We start from the raw sequence: 26,737 nt of genomic DNA on the forward strand, positions 1-26,737 counted from the left end.
TCTGGGCCTGGGGATACATGCAGGTGGGCACATGGTATACCCCCTATGAGCACGCACCTCCTTTCCTGCACAGCATAGATTCTGGTGGGCGAGCAGTGTTCGGGTTTGGTGGTGTGAGAGCGGGGCGCTGGTGTGGCGGTCTGCTCCCACTCTGCCAAACTCATAACCAGGCCCTAAATCTTTTTGCATTTTTTGTGGCAACCTATCTTGTCCTGTGTGTAATACAATTTTCAAATAACAACTTGTATGTTAACAGTCCTTTCTGTAGTAGTCTGAGAGCTCCATAAATACACTTCACTACACTCAAACCAGGATTCGATTCTGCAACTATCTAGTTACACACACAGGCATATGCAGTGATTGCATTAACCAACTGAGCGTTCATAATGAAAGAGGGTGCATTCCCACAGACTACATTAACTTGCATTTTTTATTCATTTAAGGTGTGTGTGTTACATTTAATAAGCAGAAGGCCTACAAAATTGTTGCCCAATATTTTTGTCTTTTCAGCCAGTGTCTGACCCCGGCCCATATTCACTGACCTCCTCGCTGTTGCCATTCCATTCAGCTTCATAGTTCTCATACTCTGTAATGCACTTCAGCCGCTGAGCAACATACCTTATTTACCTGGAAGAGATCAACTAAGCTGAAGCACTTAAAAAAGGATGAGAACATGTGTTTTTTCTTGACCAAATCCAGGCCTCATGGCCTGCACTGTGGCCATACTAGGGAATTCATTTGTTTGTGCTTATTACTCAACTTCTGCTATGTCAAGAGACTGGCCAATAACCTTTGGATTTTTTTGTAATGTTTGTAAAATGTGTTTGCATTAACTTGCATGATCTTACCTGCCGAAACTAAGTAAACCGAGGGTCAAAAGCTCAGCCGCCCCCAGGGTTGTGTATAAATATAAGTCCATTTGGCCAGTGCGGTGCTCTGCTGTTCACTGCTTCAGGAACCAGGGTCCCCAGCAGCCATGAAGTGGTTAGCACTGCTCCTCCTCTGCTTCCAGGTCTTCTCCAGTAAAGCTGACCACCACCAACCCATCCATGATGCCAGCTGCAATGACCCAAAAGTATTTGAAGCTATGGACCTGGCACTGAAAAAATACAACGCGGACAGAAAAGAAGGAAACCAGTTCGCTCTGCGTAGGATCACAGAAGCTGGCACCACAGTAAGGGCTCTTTTTTAACTTTAAGAAAGGAGCAGAGAAGCTATTGTAAGTACAGCAGATGCAATGACACCAGGGGAACAGAGGTTTGGGAGGACCACTGCACCCCAAGTATGGCTGCCTTTTACCACCCATTCCAGTGAAAGAGGAGGGGTCTTTTTCCTTTTTTGTGTTAGCGAGCTTGTCGCTGTGTTATGCCACTGCATTACAGATAGGGGGCTATTCATGAAGGTAAAGTTATACAAGTAAGTAAATCTACATGTGTAAATATACTCTTACATTTTTTAGTAACTTTACTCTTTTGGCTAGTCACTATTTAGGAGTGTAAATTTACTACAAAGCATAGACTTACACGTCTCCGCCCTTGAACTCAGTAGTGGAGCCTAATTTACAAGTGTTAAGTTGCTACAAATAATTTTTCACACAGAGATGGATGTCTCCACCACTGGGCCAGAGATTTCCCTACAGTAAAGTAAGGGAAAGGTAAAAAGTTAAAAAGTTTATTAAGCTTTGAAGAAAATAATAAAATATTGTTATGATAAATCTTATTTTAAACTTATGTTCTGTATTCTATCTTATATACTTGTTCCATGTTGACCTAATTACAAAATACTTTAGCACTATTAACTTAACTTTGAACTAAATATTTAATTAATTTAAATACATTGAATTATGTATATTTAAAATTATAATATTTTTAAAGAGCTATATACAAAAGTATTCACCTAAAATTAAATGTGTATATGTATTTATTATATATTAAATTAACCAAACGTTACACATAGAATTAGCTTACATTAAGTTATTTAAAAAAATAAAGCTACAATTATTTTTAAATTAAAAGGGCTATTAAAATACTTCAAATGTAAATAATATTTATGTATAGTGTGCGTGTGCGCATGTGTGTATAACATTAACTTAAATCAATTTATATTTTTGAAAAGTCAAAATAAATACATTTATTTTAACTTCATTTCCTAAAGGAATTTATTTTAAGTCCCTACCTCCAATGTTTTCTGTGGGAGGGTGTTCCAGCCCTTGTGGCTGGTCATGTATGGTGCAAGAATTACTGCAAGTCTGAGATGGAGTACATTTACTACTATTTTGGTTTTTTTCGGCTGCTATTGTGACTAACATATAGCTTACTATTTAGTGGCTAGGTGCATGTCTCTTCCAATACCCCTTTTTAATCCTGGGTAAAAGCCAGCCCGCTCTTCTCTTAACTCCTTCCATTTTGTAATAAGTTTCCCCATTCTCAGCCACTCCACCAATTCCTCCACATTTACTACTAAAACGTAGGCGTCCTTGTGCAAAGATCTGTGCAATCAGGATGGCGAGCTAAACACATAAAATGTAGGCGGGGCGTATAACTCCACCATAAGTAAGTGAAAGGCGTTCTGTAGTATATGAGTAGTACTATTGTAGTAATAATAGGCACACTACAAAAGCAGTTTGTGAATAGACCCCTGAGTTTTTCATTCTCTAGAGTGACTAATTTGAAGGCTGCACATGGAAGCAAATGTTGATACATCCCCAGAAAGCATGAGAAATGCATAAAGGGAAAATCAGAAATAACATTCAAACAGACTCCAGAATGGCATAGAGCTTTAACTGTAGGGAGAGCAAGGCTAGCCTAGATTATTTGAGACCACACTGGTGCAATTAGAATTTTGCATTCATGGAAGAAATGCATCATTTGGGTTAAGGAAACAGTTAGGACAACACATAGCAAGGGTGTGGTAGGCTCTAATGAAAGCCAGAAAAAAGGGCCCCTCTGACTTTATGTTGGGGAATAACAATAATTGAGCCGCAGTGGAGCCCCACACCCCTGGGTTCTGGCACCAGCTGCACTAATGATATTTACTCTCAAATTTAGGGACTTATTCACAAACCGAACTTTGTAGTACGTTTTGTAGGACCACAAAAATTTACTAAAAAATGCAGATCAAAAACGACATGCTGAATTTACAACTCCTCGCTCCTTATACGTATGTATGTGGAGTTATCCGCCCTGACGAGTCTCCGACTTTAGAGAACTCCACACACAAAAATAAAGGGAGTACGGAGTCGTAAAACGTCACATGTATTTTGTGCATTCCCTAAAAGTAGTATACTCACTACCAAGTGTAAGTTTACCTTTGTGAATCAGGCCTTTATAGTTTTGCAGTACAGCCGCACACACCATGGAAATACGATGAAAGCCGGCGTAAATTCGCCATGCATCCGCACTATTCCAGGGCTGATGCACAGCAACACTGTCTGATGCAAATGCCACCAAAGGCAGCATCGATTAAGTGTTTTGAGCCGAAAAGTTGAGGAATGCTCCCCAAAAGATCCCCAATAAATCAGCCAAAATTAGTATAATGGGGCAGGAACAATGCAACCTCCCCAGGATTCAACGCAAAGCTGAGATCTACTACAACTGAATGCAGGTGCAAACAGTGGGCCCAAGGAGAATAGCATGATTTTCCAACATATAATACACTTAATTACAGTGAAATTGCACGTATTATGGGGCATATTATCAAGAACGGCGTTAAAAATTATTGCCGCTTTAGCGGCAGAAAACTGCAGCTAAAGCGGCGATAATGGGCTTGATAATATGCCCTTGAGAATTCAATAGAAGTCCATGTTCTGGTGTTAACATGGGCTTCTATTGGAATTCTCCAGGGCATATTATCAAGCCCATTATCGCCACTTTAGCGGCCGTTTTCTGCCGCTAAACCAGCGATAATTTTAAAGCCGTCCTTGATAATATGCCCCTACATGATTTACCATGGACAGTTGTCTGTGCGAAGAATGTGTATTGGAGGGGTGTCCCTTGAGTACAAATGCGCTGAAAAACACCACCTTTTCATCTTGGCGATATGGTGTAACAATTAGCAACTCTATGTACACACTTCTTTGTAAATATGAGGCTGCACAATTTTTTATCCTCCAGGCTTTGACCCACTGCAGATTTTTACGAAGGACCACGTTTTAAGAATGTTAGTAAATATGAGCCTTATTTTCATAATTTCAAAATTGATAGGTGGTACCGCAGGAGTCGATTTTTGTGATTGCATTATGCTGGTACACTTGGATTTATATGTATCAAGCCTTTTTCGATTCGCAAAGGCCGGAATTCGGTGAATTCCGGCCTTTGCGAATTGCAAAAGGCTGTTTTGCATTTTTTGATATGTATGAAAAAATCGCATCACAAGGAATCGCATAAATTTGCGATTCCTTATTTTGCTATAGCATTTAAGGAATCGCAATTTTGCGATTCCTTAAATGCTATGTATGAAGCATTTTTCTATAGCGAATTAAGCTTAAAAAATCGCAATTTACCACCAACTTTCAATTGGTGGTAAATTGCGATTTCTTGTAAAAATGCACAAATTGGCATTTTGGAATGTGGCATGTGACGCACATACATGCCCATAGGGCATGTATGTGCGCCATACGCACACACATGCTGATTTCAGGGGTGCAGCAGGGTGTCCTTGAGACACCCCTGCACCCTTGAAATCAATCTCATTTTGCGATTAGCAAATTGCGAATCGCAAAATAAAATGCATTTCACAATCATTCCTATGGGCCTCCTGGCCCATAGGAATGAATGGGAAATTTTTCCTTATTTGTGAATTCGCAACTTGCGAATTCGCAAATAAGGAAGATTAAGGAATCGCAAAAAAAATTCGATTTTTTTCATACATACAGTTTTGCGATTTCTAAATAGCGATTCCTTAAAAATCGCTATTTAGAAAGCGCAAAACAGAACTATGATACATATGGCCCTTAGAGACTACCTCTAAATGAGAGTCTACTGTTTTAGGGTGTTGTCCAACAGTAGGGACTAGGCGATATAAGGAACACTGTTAAATCTTATTATGAATGTAGGGACAGCAAAAGTTTTACTTTCGAAGACGAGCTCAGGAGAAGCCAGGAAACTTCGCCTTAGGTTTTCTGAATTTAATAAACTTCTCTGAGTTTAACTTGTTGGGGTGTGCTTTCCAATGGTTTCCAACGGTGGGATTATCCATTCTTTAAGGGCTCTGGGGTGTATTCTTTGACAAAAAAATAAAATCCAGAAAGATAAGGAATTATGCGATTCTGCCAGTGCAGCAAATTCGACATAATTATGGATTTGCTGCATTTGCCACATAATCCATTATCTGCTGCATAATTTGCAGATATAAAAAAACAAATTCTAACTCATACGGATGAAAAGTTGCTAAAAACGCTTTCACATATGCTGCCATGCAGTGGAACGCCCTATCTCAAAAGATGGCCCGTCACCTTTTAATTGGCTAGTGCTTTATTTTAGTGTTAAACTGTTACTAATTACTTTTGCCAAGACACTCTTGACGTGTAAAACAAATGCAGTGGTACTGCCATAAAATGTGCCACATAATTCCGTACAATTTGACTTTTCTTTGCATATCATTTACTCAACCCAGCTGCATAATTCGGTCCTCTCCTGTCGCATAATTCCAGTGGCCCTGCCTATAACCTTATGCTGCGCATTGCCAACAATACTTTTCCTGGAGAAAAGTCAAGTACGGGAAAATGGGATTTGAAATTTATCTGCAGAATTCAACTGGGCCAGGCAGGACATACTCTGAAAAATTAATTATCAGGTTTTTGACACAACTACAGAAATAATTTTCACCACTAATGTGTCCTTTAAAATTGAGGTTTGCAAAGCATTCTGGGAAGTCGACATTAGCTGGCGAAGCATCAGGGGGAAGTCTGTCTAGAACCCGTTTTTATTGCAAAACTGTTTTATTTTAATACGACCTACCATAAACTGACCTGTCTAGAAGAGTACTTGAAGTATGTATTGCAACCACAGCTGAACTAAAATGTTTACAAGGTAAAATGAAAGTAGCTCCACCTACTGGTGATCTAGGTATGATAGATGCATAAATAGAATTTTGCGATTTTTAAAAGACTTTGCTAGAATGCTATGTTCTGTCCAAGTAATATATTTATCGGCCTGTTTTTCTCCACAGGGCGAGCACTATCATGTGACGTATGAAATCATCGAGAGCACATGTCCGGCTCATGACGGACACGTGTGGCAAGATTGTCAGCTCAAACCTCGCACAGAAGCGGTAAGATTTGGGTTAATATCTTGGGGTTGTATAAAAAAAGTGCTTTACTTTGCCGAAGAAAATATTTTAAGATATGAAATAGTCCCATTTATTATTTGCCTCCTTCACTGCTAAACATGTTGCCTTTCGACTACCCCAGCACACCTTTTTCATAGTAAACAAAAAGTCAGACTATAAAAATGGGCTAGTGGAAAGTCTTTCTGATCATTTGTGTCATTTCAGCCAAATTCCCATTGTATGGACTGAAACAATAAACTTTATCGAGCAGTAGAATTTAGAAGAGATTTACTACAAGCTGTGCCTAATAGTACCAATGCTCAAGGCATTATCCGTTCACCTCCTTCCTAGTTCTTATGAAAATGACAGTTTCTCTCTCAGGTTTTTAATAAACTAAGCAAGCATTTCATCTTTTTCTGCTTAATAGTACTCCCCTTCCCAGCCAGAGCTTAAATTGAGCTGGTGGTTTCCGGGTGCTTGTCACTGGCATTCAATTGTCAACACCAGTACTTATGTCAGTCTGCCACAGGGTGGCGCTGTTGATCTAAATTAGAGATGAACACCACAACAGTTGTCAATTAATTTAATATACATTACATTAATTGTGACTAATGGCAGGTTGAGGACTACTACATACAACATATTATGATTGCACTTATCAATATGTTTTTTTCATGCCACAGAACTTGTGAACAAGCAGTAATCTCCACGTGCTGTCTGTAACTCTTGGCCTAATTTGACAATTGTTGCATGTGTACTGCATTTCTGTTGCAATCTTTTTTATTTTTTTTATTTTTTTTATTTTTTTATTATCAGCACATAATGATGAAAACTTGAACAAAATCAATACAAATGTACCATCATAATCTTTACATAGAGCTATACAGAAAGGCTTCTGTTGCAATCTTAAAACTCAATAAACAGATTTTGAAATAAAAGTGACTAATACCTGATGCCCAAGTAATTCTTATAGCTGCGCGGCCTGGATTAGCCTGAAGTGTCACACTTGAAGGGTGTCATGGTTAGTTGTTGTGTTGGTCTGTCACTGGCGGTGCTGGCAGGGACAATGAGTGGTGCAAGCTGAAGTGGGGCCTGCACAATTTTTTAATTTTTTTTTACAAAATAAAGCAATGGTTTCCTTCTTTGTGCAAATTATGTCTACCCCTCTCTGTCCTCATGTTTGTTTTTGTCTCCTAGACTAGAGGACTTTCCTTAGTAAATTAAGCCTTTCTTTTTAGAGTTAATATTTCAGTGTCGCGGTGCTTCTCTACAGCAAATGCTGTTAAAGATGTCCCCCTGCATGTGCTGGGTTGTGCAGGAGACTTGGAGCGAGCCTACTGCGCCGTAGTTATGCCCTTTCCTTAGGGCTCGAGTCTGGGTACCACGCGGGTGGATGGCGTCCCCCCACTTATTTTACAGGGGGGATGCCATCCCCCTGCCAAACAGCTGGACTTCACTCTTTGGCCTCTCTGGGACGAGGAGCTCGGCACCTTTCGTGACGTCACTTCCTGTCGTGACGTCACTTCTGGTGACAGCGTCCCCCCACTTCTTTTTTTACGACTTGTGCCCTGCCTTTCCTCCAAGCGAGGCCTAAACAATTTCTGGCAATGTTTTCATTGTGTATCAGGAAAACAGAGATATGCACCAGGGGTTACTACGCTAACCTGAGTCTCGTGAGAAGTGAACAGGTTACTATGGAAACCCCTCGAAACAGGAGCCGCTGCTTCAGCATGGTACTTTGAGAGCGCAAAGCTAAAACACGAAGCATTGAAAGTGCAGACAAAACTGCCACCATGAAGAAGTTAAGCGAGACGAACAGGAGGTTATCTCTTTATCTAGACCTATCCTGCAAGCCAGGATTAGGTAGGCTATCTGAGCTAAGTGCACAATTTCAGGATGTGTTAAACCACATTATAGAGGTCCAGGAATTTGATTCTACAGCCCAAGCAGCTGAGCAGGGATTTTATTCCAAATATAGATTTCAAAATACAGAAGACCTTCCTTTCCATGTAATCTTACCAAAAATGTTATCAAAGTAATGGAAGACAAAGACAAGTCTGCTATTCCACTTTTCTTGAATAAAAGGTATCTATTGCAAAATTTGGAAGAGGAGTCCAATCCAGTGCCAAACTTGAACTCAATTATTTCGACTATTAGCTTCCGAAAAGTCTTTGCTGACAGATCCTGGTGAGTAAAAGTCAAAAGTGCATTTACTGCTGTCAAGGGGCCAGTTGTAGGACACCAAATACTGGTCGGTAACAGCCGATTTCGGCCGTTACCGACCAGTATTTGGTGTTTGACATGTAGGGGGCCTAACTATTACAGAATCGGTAAATTTACCGATCCGGTAAAATACCGAATCGTAAATTTACCGATTCTGTAAATCAAGATGTAGGTGGCACTGCAAACAGTGCCCCAGGCCCTTAAGAAATCGTTATTTACCATCAAATACTATTTGATGGTAAATAACAAATTCCTGTGTACATGCACATCTGTGCATGTACACCTGTGCCATGTGGCACACATACATGCCCTAAGGGCATGTATGTGTGTTACATGGCACACAAGCCTGAATCAGGGGTGCAACAGGGTGTCAAAGTGACACCCTGTCCCCCTTGTCAATTCGGCAATTTTACCAAATCGGTATTCACCGATTCGATAATTGCCATTGGTTCCTATGGGCCTCAAGGCCCATAGGAATCAATGGCAATTACCGAATTGGTAAATACCGATTCGCTAATTACCGAACTTGAAGGATTCGGTAAATAATTCTGTAAAAATACCTACATTGCATTTACCGATTTGTAAACACCGAATCGGTAAAATTCGGTATTTACGAATCGGTAAATTCCACTTACCTACATCTAGCCCAAGGTTGCTACAAGACCTAGGGGCCAGATGTAGGTAAATGGCATTTACCGATTCGTAAATACCGAATTTTATCGATTCAGTATTTACAAATCGGTAAATGCAATGTAGGTATTTTTACCGAATTATTTACTGAATCTGTAGAATTCGGAAATTATCGAATCGGTATTTACCGATTCGGTAATTGCCATTGATTCCTATGGGCCTTGAGGCCCATAGGAACCAATGGCAATTACCAAATCGGTAAATACCGATTCGGTAAAATTACGGAATTGACAAGAGGGACAGGGTGTCACTTTGACACCCTGTTGCACCCCTGATTCAGGCTTGTGTGCCATGTGACACACATACATGCCCTTAGGGCATGTCTGTGTGCCACATGACACAGGTGTACATGCACAGATGTGCATGTACACAGGAATTCGTTATTTACCATGCAATAGTATTACATGGTAAATAACGAATTCTTAAGGGCCTGTGGCACTGTTTGCAGTGCCAACCTACATATTGATTTACCGATTCAGTAAATTTACCAAATCTGTATTTTACAGAATCGGTAAATTTACTGAATCGGTATTTTACAGCATCTGTAAATTTACTGAATCGGTAAATTTACTGAATCTGTAATATTTTGGCCCCCTACATCTCAATCACCAAATACCGGTCGGTAACGGCCGAAATCGGCCGTTACCGACCGGTATTTGTTGACCTACATCTGGCCCTAAGTTCTTATGCGGCTTAGGCATCTCAAACATTATTAAAAGCCTTACAACCATTATTTTCAGGAGGGGCATGAACCTACCACATTCCTAGGGAACATGGAGTTGCTGGGAAAGTTCCTCTCAGATATAACCTTTGACCCATTCTGGTCAACTTCTACCACTGCAGGTGCTTGCATAGTAGGGAGGAGGCTACTTTGGCTTACAGTAAGGAAACTCAATGTGGGACACAGAACAATAATACATTGAAATTTTTTGGCCAAAATTGGTTTGGGCCAGAAATAAAACGACCTACTACAAAAAAGGCAGAGGAGAAAAAGATGTTGTAGCTGTTCAGGTCAACTCTGGCAGAAAAATAATTCCTCCAAAAAACAGCAATGCAGGGGCTACAAGAATCCTGTTAACCTATTGAGGTTGAGCCTGTGGCAAAGGTTGCTGTGCTCGCCTGGCTAATCTCTGCTCCTTCTTTCTCTAAGGCGGAAGTCAATTTGGGGATATTTTGCAAGGTCTTCAGGAACTGGGATTTGTTCTGAATATTCAGAAATCGAAGCTTTAACCAGGCCAAGCAAGACTGTTTATAGGAGCTACATTCAAGATGGGGAAAATTTGGGAAAATTTGAGTCTACCTTCTGGAATCAAAAAGAGTGAAGTTAAAAGACAGTTTACTACAACTCCTATCTCTTCCACAAGCTCCCTTGGATTCTGCTTGAGAGATCGTGGTCTGACGGCAACAACGACAATGGAAATGCCATGGGCATGTCAACGTCTAAGGCCTCTGCTTATCACTTGCTGACTCATTTGTTATCCGAGTCTCAAAAATACGAGACGATTCCTGTTTCATATTCAATAGCACGGTGGTGTCAAGTCCCTGAAAATCTGCAAAAGCGATTGTTATTGGTTCCCTAATCTTGACAAGAGATGATAGTCAATGGTGGTGTGGAGCCACTTTGGAGGGGATGCAAATCCAGGGAAGTTGGACCCAGTCAGGCTCTTCAAAGATCTCCCCACAGATATAAAGGAAAACCAATAGAAGTACAGACAGACTACCAAGTAGCACGGGGCTACGTCAATAATCAGGGGTGGGGTGTGTAACAAAATTAAAAGCACCAGCAAAGGTATGGGCCGAAACCCATCTGATCTCCCCAAGCACAGTCTACATCTGCGTAAGGGAGAATTTCCATGTGGACAACCTAAGCAGTAAATATCCGGTACTCTGTAAATTTCCATTTGGAGAAGGAAGCATTTCAGTAGATCATTGCTTACTTTGGCCATGCATGGCTAGATCTGTTTGTATTTCCATCCAGTGCCCTCCTTCCTCATTTCTGCATGGAAACATGGTGCCAGGAAGCGTTGAGGAAAGACACAACTTTCAATTTCGTGACCGGCAGGCCTTATACATGCATTCACTCCCCCTTCTACCCAGAGTGATTCAGTAGATTAGGGAAGACAGCGTAACAATGATATTGATAAATCCATATTAGAAACAAGAGCATGGTTTCCAACTTTCATTCAACTGTGAATCCACCAATGTCTCCCTCTACTTCATAGGCATTCCCCATGATACACTCGGTTTGCTCAGAGGTCTCTAGAGTTGCTCCACCTCACAGGGTGGATGTTGAGAATCAAGAACATCTTGCACTATTAGATTTAATGCTCAGCATTGGAAACATTATGAGCATTGGAGTACATATAAAGATTTGATTCCAACTTCCTGTGATCAGTTCAAGATCTTAGACTTCCTAAAGGAGGATTTCCTAAAATGCATATTCTAATGGCTATTAGGATTTTAAAGAGTCATTGGAAGCTATTTAAAAATGTATTCCATTTGTAAGACAGTTGCTAAAAAGTTTAATGCCAAGGTATGACTACTTCTCTTCCTCTTTGGGATCTCCCCATGGTACTAAAGGGTTTACAAAGTCCCTCCTTTGAAGCTTAAGAAGCAGCGACAATTTAACAAGCAAAAGTAGTAGGTATTGTAGCCTTAACATTGACAAAAAGATTTGGAGAACTAAGGGGCACATGCATCATACTAAAAACCAGTCGCAAAAGGGGCACATTGTCAGAATCTGCCCCTCTGCGACCGGTATTTGTGCATTTGGGATGCATCAACCCAAATGCAAATTCGCAAATAAAGCAATCACAAAATTTGTGATTACTTAAATTGCGAATGCATTTAGAGAATCGCAAATTGTGATTCGCTAAATGCAATACATGATGCAATTTCAAATAGCGATTTCGCTATTAGGGATCACAAATTACCATCAATTTAAACTTGATGGTAATTTGCTAACACTTTGAAAAATGCACTAAAGTGCATTTTTGAAAGTTTAGTTTGGTAATTTTAACTCACCTACCTTCCTAGGCCCACACACCCACATGCACAACTGCGCCGCCTCCTTAAAAGATCTCCGCTAAAGAGCCCTCTCGCGGGGCCCGTGAAGAACTGCAGCGCCACCCCCGAGAAGCAACGCCCAATAATGAAGCATGACACTCGCAAGGGTGTGTGAGGGCACTATATCCAAAAGAAGAGATTCCCCATCAATATTTTTAGATCCAACTAACCTTGAGTCTGACCACTTGGCACTGTTTCCACTTACAAACCATAATTTGGTTACCACTTCTCTGATACCTGAGGTACAGTTACCACCTAGTGTATACACATTATCCTGTGGGAGCACGGGTACTGGACCTCCTTTCTTTCTGAATAGCTCTCGATCCCCAATTCTTTTTGTGTGACAATATGTGTTATAGCCTACCTTACCTAATGCCATTAATACAGCATTAATTCTAGCTTCATATCTAGGTATGCCTCACAAGAAAGACAAAATCCATGATTTGTTGACTTTCCTTTCACTTTCATAGAATACTGACTGTTGTTTTGTGTTCACCAAACACTTCCGGAGTAGACTTGACAATGAATGAAAATCAATTCAATTATAGACCTATTTCCCTAACCGGTATGCCATCTGATTGTCTACACAGAACCAATAGGCTGTTTTAGAATTGGAAGAAATAAGGATTTTAATAATTTTGCAAAGCCTAGAAATTCCTTACCATACATCCCTAAAAAAGGACATTTGAGGGTCTTTCTCACTATGTGCACCCATTAACTCCAACCCTTTTTGGAGAAATTTACACGTGAAATGAGGATGGAGCAATGCACTGGGAAAGTTTGTAAATAATCAAAAAGTAGCGACATTGTGGGTGTTCTCAACATTCCAAATGACTGTCCCTCTATGCCTCTTATAGGAATGCCCCTAGAATGGGAATCCTTTTTTAAACTTAGAAAACAGAGAATCTGTTATTGTAGAACATTAAAAAAATTTGATTCTTTGAAAAAGGGTTTGGAAAATCCAACGTAAGTAAAGATGAGTACATTATGTATTCCTTTCACCCATCCATCACAAATTCACACATTGAAAAAACTGCAAAGGGTTTTGACAACATTAATACCACTTGTAATATGTTTGCTGTATGGTTTTGGTACTAATCCCAAATATGAATGAACTAGTTATCTGCTAATGTGTATCACCCAATGGGAATGATGACTATCTGGCACATGCGTCAACAATGCCATTCGCGATTCTTTATTAACGCAAAATAAGGATTCGCTAATAAGGAATCGCAAAAGGCTATGCATGTAGGAATTGCTAAAAAATTGCAAATCCTACAAATTCTTTAATTGTGAGTCGAAATGCGAGTCGCAATTAAGGAATACCTCCCCATTCATTCCTACTGGCCTCTAGGAAGACATTCTCAATTTGCGATTCTTAATTAGAGAATCGCAAATTGAGAATGCAATTTCATGAGTGCCAGGGTGTCAAAAGGACACCCTGTTGCACCCCTGAAATCTGCATATGAGTACATCTTGCACACACACATGCCCCATGGGTATGTTTGTGTGTAAAATGGAACTTTGAAAAATGCACTTCAATGCATTTTTCAATGTTTTTGCACGTTACCATGAAGTTCAACTTCATGGTAATTTGCGCCCCCTATTAGCGAAACCGCTAATTTTTTTACTTTAATGCATTGCATTTAAGGAATCTCAATTTGTGATTCCTTAAATGCAATCGCAATTTAAGTAATCGCAAAAATACCGGTCGCAAAGGGGCAGATTCTGAGAATCTGCCCGTTTGCGAGTGGTTTTTCTGTTGATGCATGTGGCCCTAAGTTGTTTGTTAATATTGTGTGTAGGCAGTGTTCATAATTTTAGTAAAATGACCTTCCATTAGAGAACTCTGTGGGACGGTTAGGACTAATTCAATATGAAGTAAGACAGAAAATAATAAAACAGAAGGAGCTATTTGTTATACTTGTTTTGAAAATCACTGCTGTTTTGTAAAAGTTTTTGTGTATTTGTAGGCCATTGGCGTATGCCACGCGGAGGTTGGCATCAACAGTGCAGGGAAGACCGGCAATGCTATTTCTCAGGAATGCAACATCACCCCAAGTAGGTAACTCTTGATAATAATGGTGTGTTTGGACCATAGTAAGTAAAGGACCTTCCAATATTGTGTGTAAATAGATAAACAGCTGCTGGACGCAACCAAAACCAATGATATCACCAGTGTCGAGCTTGGACAAAAAAGACCGGGGCTCCAAAATCAAAATGGACCATGTTAGGGAACCAGCAGGGGCGGCTCTAGGTTCATGGCGGCCCTGGGCAGGAAGCGTATGTAGAGGCCCCGGAAGAGGGGGTACGGGTGGGACGGAGCTCCACGGAGCACAGGAAGATGTTACAGAGCCGGAGGCCGCCAAATCCCTGCCAGGGGCCGCCACGCAAATTTGTATCCATACTCAGAGGATTAATATATTAAGGATATATATTGGCGTGGCGGCCCCTGGGGGTTGGTGGCCCTGTGCATGTGCACAGCTTGCACATGCCTAAGACCGCCCCTGGAACCAGCTAAAAAAAAGTGGCACACATTTGCAAAGCTATCCATTTTTGGGCTAGTAAAGACAAGCTTTATAAGTAGTTTACAAGGTAGAGGAGACTACATGAATTTGTGTTGGCAGTAGGCAATGATTGTGGTAGTATCAGAGAAATCAATAAAAACAGGCCCACCAGACAATAAAACAGGCTGACAAACTACAAAACAAATGGCCCACACACTGATCTATGAGACCAGCCCATCCGGCACTGTCTGGACTCCCCACACAACAATGCGATTTCAGGTATCAAAGTAGTCTCATATTTGAAGCAAAAAGAGAAAAATATTTTATCGTTAAATGGGAATCCCCAAGATGCAAGTGCTCACCTGTGAAGATATGAATGAATGGATGACAAACATCCACCAACAACATGTCTACCACCTCCGTGGGCTTTGTCATTTATGTGTTTGTGTACGTATTCTATTGTATAGTTATATCATGAGATTTGTAAAACTAAAACTAGCTGTAAAGCAACTGACTTCTGTAGAGCAGAGTATAGCAAGGGTTAAAGTAAGAGTGAAACTTACATGTGGTCGGTCTGGTAATTCTTGATGTAATGTCTCAAGGTGGTAAGCTTTTAACCTGTTTATTTATGCAGGTTGCAGAGCCTCAGGGGTGAACTTTTGGGTGTGAATTGTAAGACTAGGGATACATATGCTTATTGTGTAGCTATTCTCAGAATTAAAAAAAGTAGCAACACTTTTTGGACCACTCATGGTAGCTGATGAGACTGGTGCGGTTTGGCAATGTCCACAGATAGCTCTAGTTGAAAGCTCTAGGGCTGCAGACAGGAACCTGTAGTCCTGGTAGGCTACCTGGGCACCTATCATAAAGCAAACCATTGTGCCTGACCAGTTCAAAACCCACCAATGGAGATCTCCAGCTCCCCTGTTCCTGAACAGTAGTATTTCTCAAGTACCCCCACATCATGCTTACTCATTCCCAATGTCAGCATTGGCCCTTGGTATCCTCCACAGCACTTCTTGATTATCAGTGAAGGATGCATCTTTAGACTTTCCATTTCCATTGCCAAGATGTCCTTCCCATGGAAAGGTAAAGCTCAGGAAATGGGTCAAAATTAAAGCACTATTCACAGCCCAAGGTTGTCTCTTATGCTAACTATGCATGCATGGTAAAACATGTACCTCAGTAGAGAAACATTTTCAGTACCTTGTTGTTAGACCCAGGATCCCTGGTTGGCTGAGGTAGGTACCTTGGGCCAATTAGGGACCTGCATTTTCACGTCAGGGAAAGGAAGGACACCTTCTGAGATAGCCCCTGGTCACCCCCTTGGTAGCTTGGCACGAGCAGCCAGGCTTATCTTCAAGGCAAGTGTGTAAAGTATTTGCAACCATACTCAAAGCAACCCATTGATGACACTACAAATGGACTCCACACAAGTTTTGTAAAAACGAGTATACATTTTATATAAAAAGATATACGATAAGACCACACTATATAAATCCAACAAATGGGTATTTGTAATATTCCTCCTGGCTGGTTGTTAGGCCAGCCAGCCCTTGTAAGCTCTTGGGATATTATTGAGCACTTCTAAACATTCCACTGTAGCCCTAATACAATCATGTTATGCAGTTTGTAATGCTAGAATCAGGCACTTTGCAGTGGAAAAGTAATGCAATGCGTAACGCAACAATCAGGCACTGTGTTATGTAAAAATAATGCAATGCGTAACGCAGCAATGGTATTTTATGTTATGTTATATTTAATTTCTAGAGCACACAGCTACTCGAAAGTGTCCCGGTGCTAACTACAGAAAGAGAAAAAAATGTACGCAAATCAGAGACTAAAACAACAATGTTTTCAGCTTTTTTCAAACAGCTGAGGGTCCTGAGTGGCTCGAAGAGCCAAAGACCGCATGTTCCAAGCCATGCTGGCTTTGCGCACAAAGGAGTTCCCGCCGAATCTTTGGTGGTAAAACTGAGGAGTCTGCATCCGCAGCTGGGCAGACGAGCGCAGTTATCTTCCTGGAGTATAAAAAGCAAACCTTTTCTGCAAGTAAATGGGGCCCGCCCATAGAGAGCTCAATGTGCAATAGTTAGCATTTTAAATTTCAATCGGGATTCTACTGTGCAGGCACTGTGCAATGTAAAAATAATGCAATGCGTAACGTAACAATCAGGCACCTTGCAATGTGGAAATAATGCGATGCGTAACGCAACAACCAGGTACTTCGTTATGCAGAAATAATGCAATGCGTAATACACTAATAAGGTAGTTAGTTATGCAAGAATAAAGCAATGCATAATACGCCAATCAGGTAGTTTGTTATGCAGAAATAATGCAATGCGTCATACGACAATCAGGTAGTTCATTATTCAGAAATAATGCCATGCGTAGTACACTAATCAGGTAGCTTTTTATGGAGGAGTAATGCAATGCGTAATACTCTAATCAGGAAGTTTGTTAGGCAGAATTGATGCAATGTGTAATATGACAATCGGTACTCCATTATTCAGAAATAAGGTAATGCGTAATATACCCCCTATGGGCCAAAAAGAATTAATACCAAGAAGAGATTCCTTCAGTATCAGGAGCTTAAGGCCTTGGTTTTAGCAAGAGATTGCCCCAACCTTTTTATATTGGACAGTCATAGTCCTTATAGAAGACCCCTCACTCACCAACCTAGTTGGTGACATGCTTCATCATCGGGGTCCCACCCCATAGGCCGAGTGCCTACAGGGTGTGCTGCGACACCTGGTTACAGTGGAGCAGGTTTTTTTGGTTTTTATATGTGCGAATGGTAATTATGAAAAGTGTGTTAAAAAGGGTTCGAGTCTACTCACACCAAGAATTTATTCTGGAGAGCTCGGACCCTATTAAAAATATGTGTTGCACCAGTGCCTATTTAGGAAGGGTTAGGTGCTACGAGACGTGTGAAAAAGGATAAATAGCGTAGTGTGCTATGTGAATTATTTACAAGTTAAAATAGGTCTACATGTTTCAACCATAGGTCGTATTAGGTGGTTTTCGTCAGGACCGTGTTGTTTGGAAGGGGTGGTACACCCACGCTAAGGAGTGTCCAGTCCTCATCCAAATACAGACCATAAATAGTGGTCTGGTGTTAAAAAAGTGCTTTTTCCTGAATTCAGGAGAAAAACCTGTGGGAATAAAAACATATAAAAAACATATAAAAGGTTGGGTAAACATACTGGGGATCACAATACAAAGGGTACTACTTTATGTAGTTATTGTGCTAGGTGAGTACTCAAGTGATAGTCAAACACCTCGCTTTTCAAGTCGTACCCGTGGGCTGTCTGTGGTGGTTGACAGAAGTGCTCAGGCGGAGTTTACCGGAGCATATATGTGTTGAGAGTAGATTCAACAGCTAGTTGAATACACTCGTTTTATAGTACACGTGACTGGGGAAAAGGGGGTGTGGGAGAGCAATCGCTATCTATGGTGCGGCGTTTCAACACGCCCAAGCATTTCTGACGGGTATCTAAGTTTTTGCATCAATTCACAACATCATTCATTTAAGGGGTTGTTTTGGCTTACACTTGAAGCTGCGATTTGCGCTTCATGGGCATCGAGTTGGCCAAGACTGCAGGTATCCGTTACCTAAAGAATTGCGGCAAATCGAAAAGTTTGTATCTCATGATACTGTAGTAGCAGATGGGCGTGTACTGCTACAGGACGCGGTAATCGCGTCTCGGTTCTGTGAGGCAGGACACTTACTTGCGGTTTCTGCTCGTCAGGCTTCACAACCTACTTGGTTCTGCACTCGAGGAAGAAGAGGAACCTCCATTAACTTGTGTCACAACATACAATACAATTTCCAATGAGGTAACAAAAATCATAGGAAAAAACTGGAGTATCCTCAATACTGGAAACTTACATTGGGAAAAGCCCCTCTTTTCATACAAAAGAGCGAGGAGCATTAGAGATGCAGTTGTGAATACCAGACCAAAAATAATCGCAACAGAAACTGAGTCTGTTTTGAACATATGGGGTCTGCCAAAAGTGACAGGACACTATAAATGCGGAAATTGCAGTGTATGCCCGTTCACCAACAATGTGAAAACATTACAACTGGAACCTAACAAAGTATGGACACTCAGGGGACATACAAACTGTAACAGCGAAAACGTAGTCTATCTACTAACATGTCCTTGTGACCTCAGATACGTGGGTATGACTGGCAGAAAAATTAAGACACGCATTGGTGAACATAGAAGCACCATTAGGTGCAAAAAAACAAATACAAGGCTTACTGAACATTTCCAGTCGGCTAACCATAATGCTGATGACATTCGCTGGACAGTGATAGAACAAATAAGACCAGGAAACAATATAAACCAACGCCTTTTTGAGAAAGAACAAAGGTGGGTCTATAGGCTTGCCACCCACATAACTGGGCTCAACGATAACATCCCATGGAACTCAGTAATGGGGTAATACATAACCCCCTGGAATATGGCTTGTAAGCAATCCTTATTATGTTTCCAAACTTGTCTTATAAATTATGACAATCCCAAGATCACACTATGATGTCATATTTAAAAATAGCAATATGATGTGTAAGTAAACCTGACTATGTTCCCAAACTTGTCTTGTAAATTATGAAAATCCCAAGTTCACACTACGATTTTAATATCCAAATCAATAACTGAAGCATGTGGACCTATTATGGGTACATGTCTTGTACAATCTGATACCTCTGTTCCTCTTGGTACATATTTCTCGTTCAACCTTGAGTTTATGAAGTCTAAAAAACCTGTTTCCCTTTCCGAATGCGCGACCCGCCCTTGAGCGCCGTCCGCGTTTTGCATCACCAAGGTAACCGAAATAACGCTGTAAGCAACGTGACCGAAAACGTCACACACAGCGTCATCGGGCACCACCCCTGAGCCGCGCACTGATTGGCTCACACCACCCCCCCGAACGGAGTACCGCCTACCCAGGAAGTAACAGTCAGTCTACTTCTAGACGCCGGTACCGCTACGGGTTACTCCACGGGGCATTTCCGAGTGCAGAACCAAGTAGGTTGTGAAGCCTGACGAGCAGAAACCGCACGTAAGTGTCCTGCCTCACAGAACCGAGACGCGATTACCGCGTCCCGTAGCAGTACACGCCCATCTGCTACTACAGTATCATGAGATACAAACTTTTCGATTTGCCGCAATTCTTTAGGTAACGAATACCTGCAGTCTTGGCCAACTCGATGCCCATGAAGCGCAAATCGCAGCTTCAAGTGTAAGCCAAAACAACCCCTTAAATGAATGATGTTGTGAATTGATGCAAAAACTTAGATACCGGTCAGAAATGCTTGGGCGTGTTGAAACGCCGCACCATAGATAGCGATTGCTCTCCCACACCCCCTTTTCCCCAGTCACGTGTACTATAAAACGAGTGTATTCAACTAGCTGTTGAATCTACTCTCAACACATATATGCTCCGGTAAACTCCGCCTGAGCACTTCTGTCAACCACCACAGACAGCCCACGGGTACGACTTGAAAAGCGAGGTGTTTGACTATCACTTGAGTACTCACCTAGCACAATAACTACATAAAGTAGTACCCTTTGTATTGTGATCCCCAGTATGTTTACCCAACCTTTTATATGTTTTTTATATGTTTTTATTCCCACAGGTTTTTCTCCTGAATTCAGGAAAAAGCACTTTTTTAACACCAGACCACTATTTATGGTCTGTATTTGGATGAGGACTGGACACTCCTTAGCGTGGGTGTACCACCCCTTCCAAACAACACGGTCCTGACGAAAACCACCTAATACGACCTATGGTTGAAACATGTAGACCTATTTTAACTTGTAAATAATTCACATAGCACACTACGCTATTTATCCTTTTTCACACGTCTCGTAGCACCTAACCCTTCCTAAATAGGCACTGGTGCAACACATATTTTTAATAGGGTCCGAGCTCTCCAGAATAAATTCTTGGTGTGAGTAGACTCGAACCCTTTTTAACACACTTTTCATAATTACCATTCGCACATATAAAAACCAAAAAAACCCGCTCCACTGTAACCAGGTGTCGCAGCACACCCTGTAGGCACTCGGCCTATGGGGTGGGACCCCGATGATGAAGCATGTCACCAACTAGGTTGGTGAGTGAGGGGTCTTCTATAAGGACTATGACTGTCCAATATAAAAAGGTTGGGGCAATCTCTTGCTAAAACCAAGGCCTTAAGCTCCTGATACTGAAGGAATCTCTTCTTGGTATTAATTCTTTTTGGCCCATAGGGGGTACTCCTCCACTGTTTGTTTAATTCTAGTTTAGGGGACCAGGAGTTCCCACCACACATAAGACGGTGCAAACTTCCCTTACTCTCCTTGTTGTTATACACAATGCGTAATATACTCCAGCATCAATCACAGTGCCTTAGGTCTCTCCGCACACTCGTGCTGACTCGCAGTCAGCCTCTGTCAACAATTGCCCCCAACACGTGTATGGTATAACAAAAAGTGCCGCTTCGCACTCCGGGCCCGGTACTGCCACTCCCTTGGCCAGTACGGGCTGCGATGCGAGCCAGAACAGAGGCTTGCGCTGCCGGAAGAAGAGAACCGCAAGAGCGTCTCCTGCCAAGCCTGCACCCCGCCCCAAGCGTCGACACACGTTACCTGGGGGTGCAACCTCAATCTCCTCTCCTCTTCCAGCAGCTTGGGCCTGCGATGCAATCTTTGTGAATTGGCAATGGCGGGCTTGGGCCGGCAGCTCAGCTCCTCTGGGGATGCCGGTCCGGGCCGCTACGGCTACGAAGATCTCAGGCTGCACGAAGAACACGCACACAGTGTCGCTTAGACTCACTTGGATTCTGGGTGTGAGCGTTAACAAGGCAATCCTGACAAAGGTCTCAGGCTGCACAAAGCACATGCACACAGCGTCGCTGAGACTCAATTGGAATCCGGGTGTGCACATTAACAAGGCGTTCCTCACGAAGGTCCCAGGCTGCACAAAGCACATGCACACAGCGCCACTGAGACTCACTTAGATTCCAGTGCACATGATAACAGGACGATCCTCACAAAGGGCTCGGGCTGCAAAAAGCACACACACCCAGCGTTGCTGAGACTCGCTTGGACTCCAGGTGCCCACGATCACAGGGCACTCCTTACGAGGGACTCAGGCTGCAAAAAGCAGACACACAGCGTCGCTGAGACTCTCCTGGAAACCTTTGTGTTCCTGAGTTTCCGCAACAGGAAGCCATCTCAACTCGGGCCCTTGGGGATAAGTTACTTCAGGACACAGCACAGCAAAGTCCTTTCAAGCAGGGGGACACCCCACACAGCAAAGTCCCTGTAACCTTTCCTTGGTTAAAACAGCAAACTGCATGCCAGCCCCAGAACACACAGCAAGGGTCAGTCCTTTTCTTCAGTCTCTTCAATTGGCAAAGGTTCCTCTTGACCACGAAGTAGCTCCAGTTTGTTCAATCTTGATCAAGCCATTCTGCAAAGTTCAGGGGCTTCAGCTCTCATAGTTATACCCCTCAATGGCTTTGAAGTCTTTGTGTTCAGGGGGGCACTGAACACAACTGTTCAAACCAGTTCTGGGTGCCTCCCTGCCAGTGACATCTTCTTCCTTTGATTAGTGAAGGTCTGGATTCTCAATCACTCAGCAGGAGATGGGACAATTGTTTTATGGCAGCAACCCAGGCCTCTTCACCTCTAGAAACTACCCATACCCCTACACTCCAGATGCAGGTCAGCCTATTGCTGTCTCACCTCCTCCCTTGGGTCAAGACATTCCCCAGATCCTATCACTTTCAAATCCACAACCAGGCAGAGATACACAGAAATGTTAGAGCACAAAAACCCAGCCACTTCTAAAAGAGTGGCTTCTAAACATACAATGCAAAACCACCTTCATAAAAAGATGTGTTATTACATTGTGAGTTCAGTCACACTAAAAGTCACCTCTCCATCTTAAGCCTTTGGGAAGATAGGCTGGAAAACATATTACACAGCCTCCCCATTCTATCCAATGGGCAAGATGGCCTTTCCACAGTGAAAAACGAAATGGAGATTATTTCACTGTCAGGACATGGTACACACCTTAGTACATGTCCTACCTTTCACATGCACTGCACCCTGCCCAGGGGGTACCCTGGACCTACCACAGGGGTGTCTGATGTGCAAAGAAAGGGAAGGTTAAGATCTGGCAACTGTGTGCACTTGTCAGAACAACATCGCAGTTTAGCAAACTGCGCAAACGCACAGCAATGGCAGGCCTGAGTACCCTCTTTAAGGCTACTGGTGTGGGTGGCACAATTTGTGCTGCAGGCCCAATAGTAGCATTTGCATTACCAGCCCTTGCACACATAGTGCACTTTACTAGTGACTTTACTAGTAAGCAAGCATACCAATCATAATAATATTAATAATACGGCATTTTATAGAGCGCGAACAGCTACCTCACAAGGAGGTGTCCCGGCGCTAAAGAACAGGTTTGACCATGAGGACTGGAGTAATGGCGCCTAGCGAGGTTGGGTGAAAAGCCAGGTCTTTATCATCCGCTTAAAACAGAGCTCGGAGGGGGCTTGCTGAATCGCTGGGGGCAGGGTGTTCCAGAGTTTCACAACATTAGCCGAGAAAGTTCGTCCTCCCAGCCGAGCCCTTTTTACTCATGGAACGGCAAGCTGAATGCGGCAATTGGACCGGAGAGAGCGGGCCTGGGTATATCTCGGGAGCCGAGCTTTCAGGTAATTAGGACAGGTGCCAAACAGAGATCTAAAGTCCAACGTGAGTGCCTTGAATTTGATTCTGCTGGCTACTGGTAACCAGTGAAGTGACAGAAGATACGGAGAGACCGAATGCTTAAAAGTGATCCGCATTAACAGTCTCGCAGCCGCATTTTGGAACAGTTGTAGTCTTTGAATTAGGTATTTTGGTAAGCCCAGATAAAGGCCGTTAGCGTAATCCAACCTAGATGTCACTGTGGCATGGATTACAGTTTTTCAGCAGCCCTCTGGTAGAAGTCGCAGAATCTTACGGAGATTCCTCAGCTTACTCAAACAGCAGCCAACTACTTGCTGGATGTGCGAGGTAAAGGACAAACTGTCATCCCACCCCACTCCCAGATTTTTTGCCGTTTGGCTAGGTGAAGGGGCTTGACCCATCTCCGCTGGCCACCAGAGCTCTGAGGGTGGAGGGAGGCCTTTGCCAAAAAAGATAACTTCCATTTTGTTTGCGTTTAGTTTTAATTTGTTTGTGTTCATCCAGCATGCAACATCTTGGAGACAGCCCTTGAAACTCACGAAGGACGCCTCCGACACCTCTGAGTACGGAAACACCAATTGGGTGTCGTCGGCATATGAAATTGCCTTAACCCCCCAGTTGGCAATCAACGTAAAAAGTGGAGCCAGGTAGATATTGAATAAAGGGGGCTGAGTGCCGACCCCTGAGGGACGCCACAGCTGAGGGCTTTGGGTGCTGAAGAGACGGTCCCCAACGCCACCTTCTGTGTTCTCTGAGTCAGATATGATTGTATCCACCCCAGTGCCTGGTCCTGGATGCCTATCTCAGCCAGTCGCATCAAGAGTCTAGCATGGTCAACCGTATCGAAAGCGGCCGACAGATCCAGGAGCACCAGCATCGCTGAGCTTCCTGAATCCATCAACCACCTCACTGACTCTGCCACCTCAATTAGTGCTGTCTCCGTGCTGAAACCGGGTCTAAAGCCTGATTGCGTCTCATGCAGTATCTTATTATCTTCAATGAATTTGCTCAGCTGGCGCTGGATTATTTTCTCAAACATTTTGCCCAGTGCTGCTAGCAGAGAGATCGGACGAAGATTGCTGAGGTCCTTGGGATCCCCATTAGGTTTTTTCTTGAGCGGGAGGAGAGTGGCATGTTTCCATATGTTCGGGAATACCCCGGAGGCGATGGACATATTCCAAATCTGCTGTAATGTGGGGGCCACAAATTTGGCTATGGTGCTCCAGAGTTTAGGTGGACAGGGGTCGTCCGGTGACCCTGACTTGCATCGACTTAGTTCTTGCAAGACCACACTCAGGGATATCAGCTGGAATTGTACTAAAGTTTCACCAACCACCCCTTTGATCGCCAGATCCGTTTTAACCGTTTTCTTCTCTGGCCCAAAGGACTCATAGACTTGATTAATTTTATGGTAAAAAAACTCTGAGATGTTTTCGCACAGAGTGGATGGTGGGGAAACCTCCCTCTCAATACGCCTAGGTTTGAAAAAAGACTGTACCATCTTAAAGATTTCTTTGCTCGAGTGTTCTGCCTGCTTAATTGATTCTGCGTAGAACTGTTTTTTGCCTTTCTAATCGCCTAGATCGCATGGACAACCAATTACCAATTATACTCTATACAGGGAGCACTTGCACTTTAACACTGATCAGCAGTGGCAAAGTGCCTAAAGCATCTAAGTTGGCAACACCATGTCAGAAAAAAGGTCTAGGGGGAAAGCAAAAAGTTTAGGGAACTTTAGCCAAAAAGGGCCAAGTCCTACACTTATGTAACTGAAAGAGTTTGTCAGATATATATTGAGATGAAATTCCAGATCTAAGATGTGCAACAGAACAGGTGTGTTATCTAGTCTCTGCCATCTTAGTTTTTTGTCTTGAGGCTGGTGATGATGTAGCAGCAGGTGTTATGTAAACCAATTAAGGCCTTGATCTTGCTCCCAAGGTGCAATGATGTGTTGGAGTTCAGAGCACTAAAAGAAATGCAGTAGACCTTGAGCGTGCTTGTGAACCAGTTTTATTTTCATGGTAGTTAGCCAGTCTGGGATGCTGGCAAGCTAGAAAGATTTTGCCTCCTTCAAAGTGTGTAAGGGATAATACTTCAATGGTTGGTATGATGGATTCTAGCAGGTATTCCTTAAAGCAGATGCAGCTAGATTTCTTGCTGGTTGTGTCTTCTTAATGATGTGTGTCTTGAAGTTAAGGAGTTAGAAATGTAAAGGTCTAACCAGATTCCACCATGTTAATTCATAGGGGTTCAGACCGTTAATGATAGCCTTAATTTAGTTTTTCAGTACAATAAAAAATTTTCTTCTCGACAGTCATGCCCGCTTCTGAAAGAATGAACGAGTGAGTTGAACACTCATAGAGTTCAGTGCTGCCTCAAAGGGTTTCCCGAATACTAGTAGAAAGGACATTAAATGGTAGCCTGAATAGATGCTGTAAATAGTCACATCTCTAAAAATGTCCTAAACTTGAGGTCACTGCTCTGTTGTCTAAGGGTCAATGGTAGAGTTGGTAAAAGAGCAGAAAAAAGAGTGAAAATAGTGCCATGCCATTCATAATGGTGCTGTGAAAAGACTAGTCCATAACCATACAAGATTTCATGACATGTTGTCAGGTACTTGAATGTACTTCAAGGTGACCCTTTTATGAATGGGGTGCCAATGCGGGGTGACAGGTCAATGAGCAATAGGTTCAAATGATTCAGGCTCACAAAGAGTCTGGTCGCAACATTTTGCCCAATCAGCAGCCATGACATCATATGTTTGGGATGATCCAAATACACCAAGTTACTCTTGATATTAAAATGGCCTGGGCGACAACTTTCCAGCAATCCAAAGGCAGTAAAGGGAAAATATTTCTAAGGGCAAATATTAGAGCTTCGCAAAATCACAGGGTTTATATCCGCAGAATCCTGTTTTACGATGTGGTAACTCCATTTTGCGATTTGGAAAAGTTTTTAAAAATTCCAAAATGTCGTTACTGGCCCATACCTAATCGCAATTTCGATGGGTGTGTAAGGGGCCAGTTTGTATGCTATGTATCAATGGTTTATGACTCTAGTTCCTTTACGGAACTTTAACTACTCTTTAAAAAAAGTTTTTCGTTTTTGAAGGACTTGGCTTGAAGACCATCATACATACTATTAAAGCTAATCACAGGGTTTCGCAAGTTGTCATCTGCCTAGTGACCAATAACCCCTTTGCTGCCAGACTTTTCCCCCGTTCCATGTTCTTTTTTGGCTATTATGGGT

General features: G+C 42.4%; 1 protein-coding gene across 1 annotated transcript in view; it reads left to right on the forward strand.

The window, feature by feature from the left end:
• Positions 1–921: 921 nt before the first annotated feature.
• Positions 922–26,737, forward strand: part of LOC147684012 (T-kininogen 2-like) — a 95,592-nt gene continuing 69,776 nt past the window's right edge. The window contains exons 1-3 of the mRNA XM_086944358.1: positions 922–1,174; positions 6,169–6,270; positions 14,220–14,307. Of these exons, the coding sequence (XP_086800484.1) occupies positions 977–1,174; positions 6,169–6,270; positions 14,220–14,307 (388 nt within the window). The 5' untranslated portion in view covers positions 922–976. The remainder of the gene's footprint in view (positions 1,175–6,168; positions 6,271–14,219; positions 14,308–26,737) is intronic.

The sequence above is a fragment of the Lissotriton vulgaris genome, chromosome 11, assembly GCF_964263255.1.
Source record: "Lissotriton vulgaris chromosome 11, aLisVul1.2, whole genome shotgun sequence".
In the NCBI taxonomy this organism is placed as follows: domain Eukaryota; kingdom Metazoa; phylum Chordata; class Amphibia; order Caudata; family Salamandridae; genus Lissotriton; species Lissotriton vulgaris.